This window comes from Neopelma chrysocephalum, unplaced genomic scaffold (genome assembly GCF_003984885.1).
Source record: "Neopelma chrysocephalum unplaced genomic scaffold, ASM398488v2 Primary Assembly neopelma1_24, whole genome shotgun sequence".
NCBI classification, from domain to species: Eukaryota; Metazoa; Chordata; class Aves; order Passeriformes; family Pipridae; genus Neopelma; species Neopelma chrysocephalum.
The window spans coordinates 22,622,429-22,637,740 of record NW_020897693.1 but is presented as its reverse complement, the minus strand read 5'-3'; the positions used below and the strand labels follow the sequence as shown (position 1 = coordinate 22,637,740).

General features: G+C 47.9%; 1 protein-coding gene across 6 annotated transcripts in view; it reads right to left on the bottom strand.

The window, feature by feature from the left end:
* ACTN1 (actinin alpha 1) overlaps positions 1-15,077 on the bottom strand; it is an 88,407-nt gene extending 73,330 nt beyond the window's left edge. For 5 of the 6 annotated variants that reach the window (XM_027708107.1, XM_027708101.1, XM_027708080.1 and 2 more), the window contains exon 1: positions 14,895-15,077. In XM_027708107.1, coding sequence (XP_027563908.1) covers positions 14,895-14,999 — 105 coding nt within the window. In that variant the 5' untranslated portion in view covers positions 15,000-15,077. The remainder of the gene's footprint in view (positions 1-14,894) is intronic. The other variant, XM_027708087.1, reaches the window with a different exon arrangement.
* Positions 15,078-15,312: the final 235 nt, after the last annotated feature.

The window sequence follows — 15,312 nt, the reverse complement described above, 5'->3', positions numbered from 1 at the left end:
GCTGACATTGACCACGTTATTGACAAGCTGCCATTAAAGTGGGCAGTCCCACTCTGCATTTACCCTTCACTTTCCCCACCTTGACACCTCCTTCTCTTAACCTTAGGCTCAGTAGGATCAACCCTTACCTGGCTGAAAACTCACTTTTCCACAGCATGTGCAGGTACTGATCATGAGTGCATCCAACTGAGAACAAGTGACAGATAAGCACAGTCAGACTGGACTAAAGACTGTGGAACTGCATCTGGAGTGAGTCTTATCCCAAGTAAATAGATGAAGAGAGAACACTCAGCACTTGCATATGGAAAAGCTAAATAAATTACGTGCGAAACATAAGATTTGTGTATTTGGAATCATCAGGGACTTAAATTTGAATATACCTTACGTCACCCTCTGGCAAACTCTCTAGAATACACTTTACAGACAGCAACTACACCACGCATTTATTCATCCATTTTGTAAGGCTGCAGAAGTAGCAAAGTTGACAAGTCAAAAGCAGATAAGCACTACATAAACTATATTATAAGGTCTGGAGTGCATTATCCCCAATATACAGGTGTAAAATATTTTGCCCACTAATCACAGAATATGCTGAGTTGGAAGGGATACACAAGGATCATTGAGTCCAACCCTTTGCCCTGCACAGGACCATCCCCAAGAGTCACACCATGTGCCTGAGAGTATTGTCCAAATGCTTCTTGAACTCTGTCAACCTTGATGTTGTGATCACTTCCCTAGGGAACCTGTACCACCACCCAACCACCCTCTGGGTGAAGAACCTCTTTCTAATATCCAACCTAAACCTCCCCTGACACAACTTCAAGCCATTCCTTCGGGTCCTGTCACTAGTCACCACAGAGAAGAGACCAGTGCCTGCCCATCCTCTTCCTCTCACAAGAAGTTGTAGACTGCAATGAGGTCTCCCTTCAGTCTCCTCTTCTCCAGAACGAACAGACCAAGTGACCTCAGCCACTCCTCATATGGCTTCCCCTCAAGGCCCTTCACCATCTTTGTTGCCCTCCTTTGGACACTCTCTAAGAGCTTAATGTCTTTCTTACATTGTGGTGCCCAAAACTGCCCACAATATTCAAGGTGAGGTCACCCCAGTGCAGAGCCATCCCGTCCCTCGACCGGCTGGCGATGCTTTGCCTGATGCCCCCCCGGACAGGGTTGGCCTTCCTGGCTCATATTCAACTTGCCATTGACCAGGACCCCCAGGTCCCCTTCTGTGGCACTGCTTTCCAGCATCTCATTTCCCAGCCTGTATGTACATCCAGGGTTGCCCCATCCAAGGTGCAGAATCTAGCACTTTCCCATTGTTGAACTTCATATGGTTGGTGTTTGCCCAGTCCTCTAATTTGTCGAGGTCCCTCTGCAGGGCCTCCCCACCTTCAAGGGAATCAACAGCTCCCTTCCAGTCCTGCGTCCAAGTAATTTATGAAGATGTTGAAGAGCACAGGCCCTAAGATGGAGCCCTGAGGAACCCCACTAGTGACAGGTCACCGATCTGATGTCATTCCATTCACTGTTACCCTCTGTGCTCGATCCATGAGCCAATTGCTCACCCACTACATGATGTGTTTATCCAGCTGTGCACTGGACATTTTGTCCAGAAGGATCCTGTGAGAGACAGTCCCGAAAGCTTTACTAAAATCCAAAAAGATTATATCAGCTGTCTTCCCTTTATCAACTAGGTGGGTAGGCAAAGCAAGCAGGAAACAGTGGGTAAATTAAGTCCCAGTTAGCTTGATAGAAACGGGCACATCTAGCTAATATTTATATTCTCTTCTGCTAAGATGAGAAAGTTGGTGGTTTTTCTGGGCACTGCAACTTCATGACAAATTAGCACCCGTACAAAACTGTGCTAAGGGTTCATATGAGAAGTCATAGGAGAACGTGACTTACCAATCCACCAAACAAGAAGGTCAGAGGGGAATACAAACCCAAGTGAGCTTTGCAGATGCCTCGCTCTTCGCTACAGTATGGACAACACTCATTCCCAGAGGCATGTTTATCCAAAGGACATCTCTTACTGTGTACTGTGTGCAGTGCCCCAGCACTGATGAAGAGCTTTGCTCTTTGCCTAGAGAGTTGTTCCTTTGGATGGGCTGTGCACCCCAAATCCACACCTTCAATTCCCAAAGCCTGACTGTGCCCAGTACAAACACTACCTCAAACCTTCCTGCTGCTGCCCCACTCAGAAGCAGAGCAAGGCTTGCTGGAGCCCAGTGCCAGTGGGTGACTTCCAAATAACCTCTGAAGAACAATGACACCACCAGAATAGTCTCTACAGGAAAGAGATGAAGACAATTATTAACATCTTACTAATAAAAAGTTTAAAATGTCTTTTCAGCACCACACCATTTTGTTAATGTATCAGACCATGAAAGCCAGCAACCCACCTAAGCAGAACAGCAATCTTCAATCCAAAACATGGGATCACTGAACACAATGGCAGAGTAAGATGGGAACACAGATTTCCCTCCCCAGCTCCTGTTAATGAAGGTGAGACAAGGAAACAAAGAAGAGGAGGAGGTAGAATTTGGGATAAAGAAATATAGGTAGAAAAAGATATCACGGAGTACTACAAGATGCTTTAAACTAAAGCAAAATTTAACAAAAGTAGCATGGTGGTGATTTTATTCTCTGGTTACACCCACATCAGAAACACGCTACCAAATACTGCTCTGCTACTGTAGCAAGTTGAAAGGGTGTGGAGAAAGCAGACATCTGAAGCTAAAGATGACAGAAATACAGAAGCACCACTTTGAAGTGATCCATCACTAGACTTTGTCCTGAAGAGAGATTGAGAAGCACGCAGTGTGTACACCACTATCAGGGTGTACTGATAGTGGCTGCACCAGCACCTAAAACCAACAACCAGTCAAACGCATAGTGCTAGTGCAAATGAACATGGAACTGAAAATCATTTCTTTGAGTCAAGTGTATTGCATGGAAGTACTACGAACAGGATGTGCTGAAATTGGCACAAGTGTCTTGAACACTTAAAAATAAAAAAAAAAAGAAAAAGGAACATTTAAAATCAGTTACCATCTTTTCAGTGTTTTTGGCCTTGCGGCATCTGGGAACCACACTCACAGATCAGAGTTCTGTGGCACAGGGAGGTGTACAAACATGGAGCAGAAACACGGTCCCTTTCTCCAATTACCCTGCAAGCTAGAAGCCCAGCAAGAGACTGCAGAAAGATGCAGGTAGAGTGCAAGGCAACAGGCAGACTCTGCCCAGGCCAGCAGGCAGAGATCTTGGCATATCACAGTGCCCACCACATAAATCTCTGGCCACTGGCACTCTAGACTTCCTTCCCACCTTACTGACCACTCTGACTGACATGGCAACAAGCATATTTTCAACCTTTCACACAGCTCAGGGAAAACAGTAGATTTCTGGGGAAATAGGAAATTAGACAGCAGTGGCAGAGGCTGACAGCATGCATAAGGTCCAAAGGGGTGAGAACATTTCTTCCTTCCTAGGTTAAGTCCAGAGCACATTGAACAAACTCATTCTCAAAGGTTGTTTCTCTGTTCATTTCACCTGCTAGGGCCATGCTGCAGACAGTGCCTCTATTGCCCAGCACCACACAGGAATGAAGCCTGGAGACACTGCACAATAATTGCTCAAGAGCAAAACGAAAACCCTGCAGTGGGAGTGAGTTTTTGGGTGGGTAGGTTTGACAGTGGTGCTAGTAGTGGTGGTTTTTTGTTTTGGGGTTTTTTTTGTTGCTGTTGTTCGTTCTTTGGGTTTTTTTGAAAAACCTCCTCCTTAGGCCAAAAGACTTTTCATTTTTCTGACCCCATCACAGGCCAAATATTGTAAACAAATACCCTGCTCAGCTGCTGAGTACAGTGTGCCTGCCAACTGATGGCTGGCAGCTGGGCAGATAGGTATTTTACCACTGCAGGGCCTTTTCTTGCTGTACTTGCATGTTCTCACCCACCCTCACTCCTCCTCATCCAGCAGGGCTCTCCATTTTAAAAGTTGCCCACACTTGATCCTCACCATGCCCCTCCTCCTCCCCAAGAAGGAAGAGCTTAAGTTACAACAAGCTTCATCTCAGGAGGTAAACATGAGGAAGCAGAACAGAGACAAGCGTGCTGGTACTGCTCTCTTGTCAGGGTATACCGAGGAAAGTAGGTGAAGCCTTCAGGAAAGCTGCCTCACTGCTCCCAAAATGAGAGGTGGTTGAAGAATGCAGCGAGGGATGTGCCTGCTTGGAAATCCCAAGTCCTGCAGAATCAATCTGCAGGGCCAGAAGCTAAAGTCCTGGGAAGCTTTGCCTGTGAAGCTAGTAGTTTGGTGGGTGGAGGGCGAGAACAGGCACACAGGACAAGAGGGTAGCCTGACAGCAAGGAGACATCAACCCTGCTGCGACATAGCGATTTTCTACCATGTATAAACCAAACGTTAAGTCCTATTACATCACATCTTCAATGTCACCAGCTGCCCTGCAAGATCCACCCAACAGCATGGTCTTCTGCTACAGCTTGCAAAGAGAAGGCTCCTTTTTGACAACAGATCACCACCATAAGCTAGGCACACCGGCTCACATCTGTGGGGCTCCTAGGCTTCTCCCTGCTGTGGGAAGGCCACAGGGCACCAGCTGGGGCTTGGCACAAGAGGCAGTGTGGCAGCTGTGCCAGGCTTGCCCTGTGTCCCCTGCACCCGCCCCTGGGCCATCGGCAGTAATTACCTCCCACAGGACTGCAAGCAAAAGTTGTTCCAAGCTCTGCAAACAGAGGATATTATGCTTCAAATGCTTTAGTTACTGTAAGCAGTTCACTAATTACAGTAGTAATGGTTGGATTATGGCCAGTTAACAGCTTTAAAGAAACAACCCATTACAGGAGGGGGAGGAAAATATTCCTTTAGGTTTAGGATGGAAACAGATTTCAGCAGTCCACCTCGTAGGAGGCTCTTAGTAGCTGGCTGGGTCAGACTACTTGCAACAGGCTGCAACAGCAAGGAGCAGTGCAATGTGTCACTAAATGATATGCTGGCTCATGAAAATTATCAGTGTTGGAGGAGATGTGTTTGCAGGAACAGAAGGTCTTCTGTTAATACGCTGGTCCCGTCAGCTCCACCACCTCTCCATGACTGGACTGAAAAGACATGAAGCAGGCAGGTGTGTGCATGCTAAGTTACTGCCCTAGTATCATGCCTGAGATGCTTTGTTTCAGCATGCAAGGAGTTGTGACCACAGGCATTTTAGAAACTCTTTAGCAGAGACATGCTAGCTCTAACCAAACAGCCTCATGCAAACACCCACACTATCAAGAGCCAAGAACACTCACCAAAAAGAGCATAAATTTCCTTTCATTAGCAATTGTTGTCAGCATTGGGAGGACCAGAAATCCGTACAAGAAACATGCAGGTAGGCTCCCTGCACACCTGCCACACACATCTCCTTGCTCTTTTACAGCATCTGACTACAGAGCAGTCTGTAGAAAATCAAACTGGATCAATGAATCCCTGCAAAAAGCCCTATCCCAATGCAGAAATTGCAACAAGAAGGACTGCCAACTCTGGAAGATTAAGTTTTTTGTGGCCATACCTTTTTTGGTATGGCTCCTAGATACACAGTCTCCTCACCCTGAAGGGCAGCTTCCACAAAAGAGGAAAGCAATATCCTACTTCACATAAGAAATCCCCAGTGTGTTGAAACCACAATGACAGGAACAATACTCATTCACAGATGACTACGCTGATGGTACTGCCAGTAATATGTCATGCCCCTACAGGTCAGGTAGCTCTGTCTAACCAAGGAAAGCCAAATCCTTGCACCACAACCATCCACTTTTACTTCTCTACTCGCCCTAGGAAAAGCAGGTCCCTACACCTCTCACCAGCCCTCACCCACAATAGCCAGCCCTTAGTGGTGACACACCACCATTGGCATCCCCCTGCACAAGCTCTTCAGTGACTCCCCTTGCCCCCTCCTCAGGAGTATCTTGCTCTGCTTGGTCTCCTTGTTTTCTTTTCCTTCAGAGGTCTTCAGCTGAGGACTTGCAGAAACTGAGCTTGGTATCACTGGTTGGAGAGCGAGGATTTCTGGCAGGGGAAAACCAGTGGATCTGGGCATCTTGCCCAGAGTGAGTTCAGACTTGGCTCACCACAGCTGGAAGCAGTCTCATCCCTGGCCAAAGTTCCCCAACGGCCCAACAAAACCCTTGGGAAATAGCAAGTTTCCACATGTTGGCCACTCTGAAACAGACTGGTTCCTGTTCGTGAATGTACTCCCCCACTGCCTCCACCCAACCTTCTCTGCACAGCACAGCTGCCTCCAAGTGCCACTGTCAAAAGGTGCTTGATGAGCAAGCACTGACGAAGCACAGGGTGGGTCTCACGCTGTGTGCGGAGAACCAGGTGTGCCAAGAACAATGCTTCCTCTGGACAGGCTCCTCTTGTACAGCAACACTACAAGCAGAGCTAGAGGGATGGCAGAAGCTTGAACAAACTTACCTCCACATTCCTTTTGCCACCAGATCCATGCACTCGAGCTACTGCTCTCCCCTACTTCATTGGTGGGAGACCTCCACATCTCCCAAACCAGAGAAGCCATGTAGGAAACTCACCTGGAAGCATAAATATGCTTAAAAAGCAGGAACTGATTTTTGGCTGCAATCAAAGTTTTCCTTAGGAAATTAAGTGCTTTCCGTTTTGATAAACCCTGGCATAGGTGTGGTCTAAACAGCTTTAAACAGCCTCTTTTTTTTGACATTGTTTAGTAGTTAAGAAATTAGCTTGCTTTGTTTTCACCCATGGAGTCAAAATTTAGAGCTTTCTTGGGTTTAATACATTTAAGTAGCAGAACTAACTCTTCATTTACTGAAGGGTAGATTCAAATAAAGTGAAGGGGATTACAGGTAAGGAAGTACATTGGATAGCAAGAGAAATTCAGCTGCTGTAGTGCTATGGAATCTGGCCAGGAAACAGGGCTCTAGGATGTACACATCACTTTCCATGATGAAGAAAAGAGCACTCAGCTGGGATGCTGAGACCATACATGGTTCTCTCACTCTCTCTCATCTCTCAGAGGCCTTTATGGGTTAGCTCCTGCAGCGAAGATGTAACAGCACAACTTCCATTTACAGCAGCAGTGAAGTCTGAGTGCGTAGCATCATATGTTGCAGTGAGGAGCAGCAAGTGCCCTGGCTGCCTGATCCAAAGGCCATGGAAAGCAGAAGTCCTTCCTCCACTGCCAACTGGCCTTGGTTCAGCACCTCTGTAGGACACTAGAGGTGTCCTCAGTGTTGTAAAAGGAAATACAAGTATTCTGTGTGAAACTTCTCCAGCCACCCAGCACACTGTGCTCATGGAAGCAGCAGAGTGAACCATTGCACATCCATGCTGTGTTGCATGACAGAGACAATATTTCACAAGGTCCTCTGAAAAATGAGGGCCATGCACAGGACACATAAGCAGAGCCCACCTGCGCTATCCTGAAGGACAGGCCCTACACTGCAGTAATACTCAGTCACTGCAAAGTCAAGCAGACTGCCAAAGCAGCAACCAGCTCATCCATCATCCCTGCCTTCCCATTGACCACATAAGCCATTTAAGAGGATGTGGAAAAAATCGCTGCTTAAGAAATCTGCCCCGCAGCCTCACCTACCTATCAACTATCCACAGTGGTGTTTCTGTAAGATTGCCCACTAGCTCTGGATTGCTGGTGTTCAGAAACCTACTTGAAACCACTCCAAACTGAGTGACAGACAGGTGCTATGGAAGCACACAACACTGGTGTCCACTGTAGCCAGTGTAGCCAAGACACGGTCTTTTCACTTGCCAGCACTTCCCATCTTGGCTCTAATACAATAGGAAGGCCAATTTTGCTGTCATTTCTCACACCACAGGGTTGAACATATTTCCAGTCTACATAATAGAATGTCAAATTGAGAACTCATCTGGACAAGAGACCAAAATCCTCTCTGTTTATGCACACATACCCCAGCCCTGCCAATGGGAGCTGTTTCAGAGCACTGAGGTTTGAGAATGTCTCTGCAGAGCCTCATTTATGTTGTAGTGCTTCAAAGCAGTCATGGATTTGGAAGAAGAAGAGGAGGACAACTGCAGGTAAAGGCATGAGGACAGCAAGCTGCAGTACTAGTACAAGGGTTGGCTTGCAAAGGCCTGACCCAACCCTTACCAATAGGGTACACTCATTGCCAGCTGAGTGGGAAAGACACAACGACAGGAAACCAGCATGGGAAAAAAACAGTTCTGCTTTACTGCCTAATAGGGAGCCAAGAGGTAAAACTGGCAGCAGGCCACACCACAAACATCCTATGACCAAGTTCTGCTCTCATGCAGAGGGGGAACGAGAGCAGGGAAGGCAAGGAACAAGAGCAGAGAAGGCAAAGGCAGGAGGGGAAAAGGAAGTGAGCTTTTTTTTGTTAATCATATTCATTATTTGCTCACTTAAGCATTTTCATGATTTGCCCAAGAAGACCCCAGGTCTGTCTGAGGGATCTGGGTGACTATTGGGAACCTGTATGTCAGTGTCACATGCCAGGATCAAAATAAAGTGGTGGGTGGCTCTGCAGACTTCAATTAAACACACTTCTCTGGCATGACCAGCACCAGACAGACAGTACTGCTGCTGACAAATCCATCTCACCACTCTACACCAACTCATCCCAACAGATCCAAGCTCTGAGTAACATGCTTCAGCCCCAAAATCCCAGAGTTAGAGCAAATCTTATGCCTCTGCAAAGAAAAGGTAAGTGCCTCTCCAGCCGAGGTTATGTTTTTCCTACCCTAGCAGTTGTCAAGCATATCATATGTCTTTTCCCCCCCTTTAGGCGCAGTTCACATATGTGAGGGGATGACAGTTGCTATGGAAGATTTGTAGAACTCATGCTAAGCACATTCCTTATGGTAACCATCATGTTTCCAATAGTCACACATGGCAAGAAATCAGTTGTATATTCTCATACAAAAGAAAACTCTGTTGCACTCTGTCTTCCATCTTCCCAAACACCATTTCTTAGATTGCACAAAATATCTCTAAAAAAATCACAGCAGTACATCCAGCAAGCCCCTGGGGCAGACACAACAAATTAAAGTGAGACAAGTCCACTGTATGTTGTATTTTCGCAGCTTCCCAACATTCCCCTAGATAGTTCTTCAGCTTCTTTTCTACAGTGACTGCTTTCCACACCTCATTGTAAGAAAGAGCACAGCCATTCTCTGCTAGTGTAAGCGTACCCCAGAGAGCAGCTGAGGTGTCAGGCACAACAGTGATAATCCAAAGGCAGCTGGAAAATACTCTCAGTCCTTCCCCAGCACAGCCATGCAAGTTTTCACCATCTCAGTCACTGCTGCTTGTGCCAGCCTTAAGAACTTCAGGTCAATGTTTTCAGTGGATTCCAGTGAGGCAGCACAGAAAAGCACACAGACTCACAACCTAGCTGGGGAAGCCAACTGAACCCTGCTCCTCCTCCAATTAAAAACACATGAGAACTGCACCTCACACAGCGCACACGAGAAGAGCAAAGTGCCTACACCAGGAGCAGCTGGGACCTCAGGGCTGGCAAGAGCAGTTACCGTTCACTGGTTCACCAGTTCACCACTGTAACACACATGGCTCTAAAACTGTGATTCCAGTGTTCACGAACGCTTCTACTGAACAGGTTTACCAGCCCACATTCTGAGTTATATCCAGTTAAACTTGAATTATAAAGCACCTGGTTCCTTCTGACAAGTTCTCACCAGACAGACAAGAAAACTGGTTTCCAAACAGCTTCTACTTAAAGATGCCCTAAGTGGCACACAGATGCCCTAAGCATGTGCACTGCAAGCAGGCAAGTGGTCAAGACAGAAAACAATGTTATCCTCTCTAGCCTTTGCACTTATGTGCAGAAAAAATGTCATTACTAAATCACATGCACAAGCATTTAAACTGATTGCCTGAAGCAGTCAGCAAGAAATTCCCCAGACAGACACACTTTACATCACTGGGCTGATAGCTGGATGCCTTTGAGGTGTTTCACCCTTCCCTAGAGGATTAGAAGGAAAAGTTCAATACAGTTTGGTGAGTATCATATGCTCACAAGCTGATCCTTGGGATCTGTTATAGAGTCCCCCTCAAAGAACATGGTCTCCTCTAAGCCCATGTCTACTTTCTCCTTAGTTTCCCTCTTACACAGCATTCTGAATAGGAGGGAAAAAGAAACTGTGATTGTGACTTTTACATTTTCTCAGAGATAATAGTCACACTCATACCACCTGATCTAAGCACGCTACCAGCAGGCTTGTAAGTGGGGTGTTTCCATGAGGGCTCTGTTTAATGGATACTTTCTATCATTAACAATCCCATCTCGAACAACACAGCAAAACTCAAACCATAACAAGACAGTAAGATCCGCCGGATACAGACACAGTAGGGCCACAAGACCTATGGCTTTATAGGTTACTGTATCTTTACATGCAGTGCACAGCACAGAGTGATGAGAGGGGTTCTGGGAGACTGCAGTTTCTAATAGGGAATTTCTGTAAGCTCATGAACCACTGTGCTTACTAAGCACTTCTTTAGGGCAGAAAAGGTGCTCCCAAAGTTTGTGCTATCACTGTTTCAGCAGCACCACAAATCTGAACAGCGCAGTTCTCTCAGACAGAGATATCATTTATTGCCACATTGCCACAGAGATGTCAAACCTGATGAGGTAGAGCAGCACTGGATAAAGACAAGGACATTTATTTCCATCAATTTTAGTTTTGTTTTAAATAAAGAAAAGTGTTACTATCATTCCCTACAGCATTTAAGTTACATATGGCTGTCTTCTACATGCTGCAAATGAACACTGCTTCCTACTCATATAGTCAAGACAGCAGCTGTCAGGTCAAAAAGCAATTTAGCATTTAAAGTTTCCCTGCTGGCTCTTCAGTTGGGAACAGTTGCTTCAGGTCAGATTTTAAAATAAACCTGAATGAGGTGTACCTTGAGCAACCAGCTCATGAAATGAGAGTGGTCAATGGGAGAGTCTGTTGCATGGAGGGCCTGAAGGCTGACCCCTACCAGTCCCCCCCCAACAACACCAGCTTCACCCCAGTGTCATTCCTGACCTCTCTGGGACACTCAGGAGGCAGTGGATGGAAGCTGTTCTTCTCACCATTACTCTTGACCTCACCTGCAAAGATGAGGCAGGTATGCTGAGCACCAAGTGGCTCACCTATCCAGCTCCTGAACCAACCCGTCAGGAAAATATTGAACACTGCAGCTGGCCATTTGTAATCAACTGGGAGAAATGTCCTTGTGGGTGTAAGTGACAATCTCTTGGCCACTAAAGACCCACGTATGTATTTTTTACATGGCAAGCTTGTCTATCTCGACAGCAAGGTGAGTCTGTTGCACTGGCTTTCAGCAAGTTTTGCTTTGTAACACTAGGAAACAGAAGGATCAATCTTGTTATGCCTTGGCTAGTGCTACTTGGAGGCTTGAATCCAGACAGGAGAGAAGGCAGAAGAAAGAAAAGGCTATTAAAAGAAACTACTGAGATGAGTTCAACAGTTCAAAGTACTGAGATGTAGTTCAAAGGAGAAAGTATTTTAATCCCCAGAAGAGACCCCCTGCTCCTGCACAAAAGATTGTGCAGAGGCTTATATCAGATGAAATTCATTCTGCACATTGTATTTTTTGCCACTTAGGAATAGCAATGCTGTGACAAGCTCTTTAAAACCTCTTAGAAAGTCTCTTCTGATAGACATGAAAAATAGGCTTCATATGGAAAGCTGCTTTCCTCCCAGAAACTGTCACTTTATTCCTACATCGTAAAAAAGTAGCTTCCCAGGAAGAGACAGGTAGGAAGAGGTGCGAGACCATCATTTCTTCTCTGTATCATATTCAAGAGGCCAGGCTTCACCCTTCAAATATGAAACTCACTCTGCACTTTGCCTATTTATCTATTTCAAAGCACCATCCCAAAGAGCAAAGGCTGTAATATCTGTCTCAGTGCAGGGAGGGAACCTGCAAACCAGCTCCCAAAAACTCAGCAAACTTGTCCTTATAATGCTCCTGTAGAGGCCGTTACTAAAAATCAGTAGATGCTCCCACTTCTGACATCCACCCTGAGTTCTGCTGAACCCGTGTAGCCAGGAGAAGGGAAGCTGGACATAATTCATCTTTGAGCAACATCTCTATAGACTGCTTGCTTCCCAAGTTTCAATTAGTCCCAGCAGCACAAAGCCTGGCAGGATAGCACTGTGGCACAGCCATACCCAGCCCAGAGGGCCTTACTGAGCCAGGACACAAAGGGGATGGGTTGAAAATAGCCAGCAAGACACAGGCGCTTCTTCCACAGACACTTGCTCACTGCATTACTGACCATGTCACCACTTCAGATGTGCTGTCCCTGCTCCCAGAGAGGGCCCGAGCATCAAACTTTCAAGTCTGCCTCACTGGCTGGCTTCAGTGCTATAAATAATAATTACGACAATAATTCAGTAGTACTTCAATCAGACTTAGGTAAAGGAAAACCTAAAACACTTGAGTCAACCAGAAAAGACTGAGCCTGAAGAGAACCTACACAAATATTTGGGAAGCATGAATCTCTCTTGTTCATCTCCATAAGCTATTAACTAACATGTACTTTAATGAACATTTATATTTAACTACTGCAATGATTTCATTTCACAGGCAAGAAGGAGTGACAGTTTTACTGCACCACACATCCCAGGCTTATGCTTGGTAGATACTGTTACCTCCATACCTCTGAAGGAAGCAAGCCCCAAGACCCCAACAGGGCTTTTAGTCACATTCAGACCCCCATGGAGGATCAAGACTGTCTCTAATATCTGCACAGCCTGCCCAGGCTGCGGTCCAGTCATCAATCCCTCTGAGGGGTCATTAACCTGATGGGCTGCAACTGGGAAGAGCCATCACTCCCAGATCTGATCCTTCCTAACTACAGACACCACAGGGTTGGGTCACAATAAAACTATGAGCTTGCACTCACGGCTGAAGGGAACAGCTTCAGTTGTCCATCAGCAGGAAGAGAAACAATAAAGTGATCTCACCACCAATAACAGACATTTAACCATATAGAGCCCTCCCACTCAGCAAGCTGGAGAGTGACTCCCAGAACATCAAGTTCAACTGGTAGCAGTCTACCATCAAAAGAAGTTGGCTTTGATTATTCTGAAGCAGATGTATTCATTCCTTAAAAATCCCTCTTGGCTTCTCCCCTCTGCACAACTAACCCAAGTTAACAGAGTAGCTCTCTGTCACCCTCTTGTGATAGGACCAACGGGACTTTAAGTCTCCTGGAAGGAGGTAATATTAAAAGCGTGTTTCCAGCATGTACCACAACCTGGGGTTTGAGACTTCTTTTGAATCCAAACGTTTCACTCCTGCTTCTGACAACCAAATCAGTGTCCCACTACACAGAAAATATTTTACCTCACCCTGCACCATGAAAGGCAAAAAACCCCACAGCATGACAACCATTTCCCTTCACAGCCTGTGAGCAAGGCTGCCCATCTTGCTCTGGGCCCCACTGGCTGTTTCTAGATGTATTGGCCAGACGTAGGCGTAGGCCTGGAAACGGAGTTCGCAGCCAGGCAGATCTTTTGAAAAGGAAGAGACTTCCCTCCTCAAAGGAGGGACTCTGACTTCCGATAAGCCATCCAGGACTCACACCCCAGATCAAGATTACATTCCTTGCTTTTCCTTTGTTGAAACATAAGCTCATGCACTATCAACTCTTTCTCCATTAAATGCCCTTGTTTGTATACTTTACTTCTTATGCTCTCTACTCTCACCACTCAAGTCCCTGAGTGAGGAAACCGATGACAGAAGGTCTGTAGATATCACCTTCAATTAACTCATCAGGCTCCAGGAGAAAGACTTTTAAGTGGCACCATTTCAGACAGCTCTGAGAGAGAGAGCTTTTCAGGAGAACCTGAAAACCCTTAATCTGGAAGCAGAGGAGTGGGGGAGGAAAAGGGTTAAAGAGGAATAAGCACCTTCTCACTGGTGTGTTATCCTTCCCAGTTGTTCCCAGCTCCTTACAGAAAGCCCTGCATATCAGGCTACACTATATATATTAATATATCATCCATGCATGAAAGGCAGTATCGTCCCCTCTCGCATGGAAGGTTTGGGGTTCTCCTGCCCGATCGCAGCTCGGGAAGCGCAAGGCGCGATCCAAAAAGAGCCAAGAGAGAACGAGTGACTGTCTGGGAAGCTCGGCGGGAGCCTGCTGCACCCCGCGGTGCCCCTGCCATGCCAGCACGAGTGCCGTTCCAAATTCTGCTTTATTGTTGTCTGATGGAGTGACTAAAACGGAAATGTTTCGGGGATTAGGATTCCTGAGTGATCTAATACAGGATGCTTTTGGTTTAAAGAAGGAGGAGAAAAAAAAATAACTAGCGAGCGGAGCTCCTCCTGAGCTCCCCTCCCCACCGCCACCCTTTCGGTTTAAAAAAAGGGCCGAATGTTACCATTTTTGGACATGAGCTCCGCGCAAGCCCTGCCCTAAACCACACCATTCAAACCAGAAGCCAATTGCCGTCCCGCCGCCAGCCGGCGAGGCCGGGGCGCGGGCGGCGGCGGGCGTGCAGGGGGGATGCGGTGGGGCCCCGCCATCGCCCCGCGGCGTCCCCGCTCCGCCCGGTCGCACCTGCGAGCCAGGTGCCGGTGACAGGGCGGACATCTGTTGCTGTGGGGGCCCTGCCACCGCACCTCCCTCCCTCCCTCCCCGTTCCGCCATCACCTGCCCGCCCGCCCGCCCCCGCGGCCCCGCCACGCCGCGCAGCGCCGCGCCAGCCCCCGGCCGGGCGCGCACCGGCCCCGCTGCGGCGGCAGAGGGGGCGGCGGGGCTGGGTCCCGGCAGCACGGCGGATGGGCGTGCGAGGGGAGAGGATAGAGGTGCGCCCACCTTCCTCTGCTGCTTCTCCCAGGCTGGGTCGAGAAGCAGGTCCCGGTCCCAGTCCTCCTCCGGCTGCATGTAGTCGTTAGTCTGCTGCGGGTCGTAGTGATCCATGGCGGCGGCGGCTGCGGCTGCGGCTGCTGCTGCTGCTGCCCTGTCCTGCCCGTCCCGTCCCGCCGGTCCCGCGGCTGTGCCCGCTGTGCCCGTCCCGGCCCCGCGGCCGCTCAGCCCGAGCGCGCGGCGGCGGCGCCCGCTCCCACCTCTCCACCTCGGCCGCGCGCAGAGCCGCGGGGGCGCGACACATCGCCCCGCCTCCCGCCCGCCTCCGCGACGCTCATTGGCCGCGGCCCGAGAGGCCGAGCCCACACCCATCAGCGATAACGCTCTCTTATTGGTTATCTCTAACGTCCGTCACAGTACCAATCAG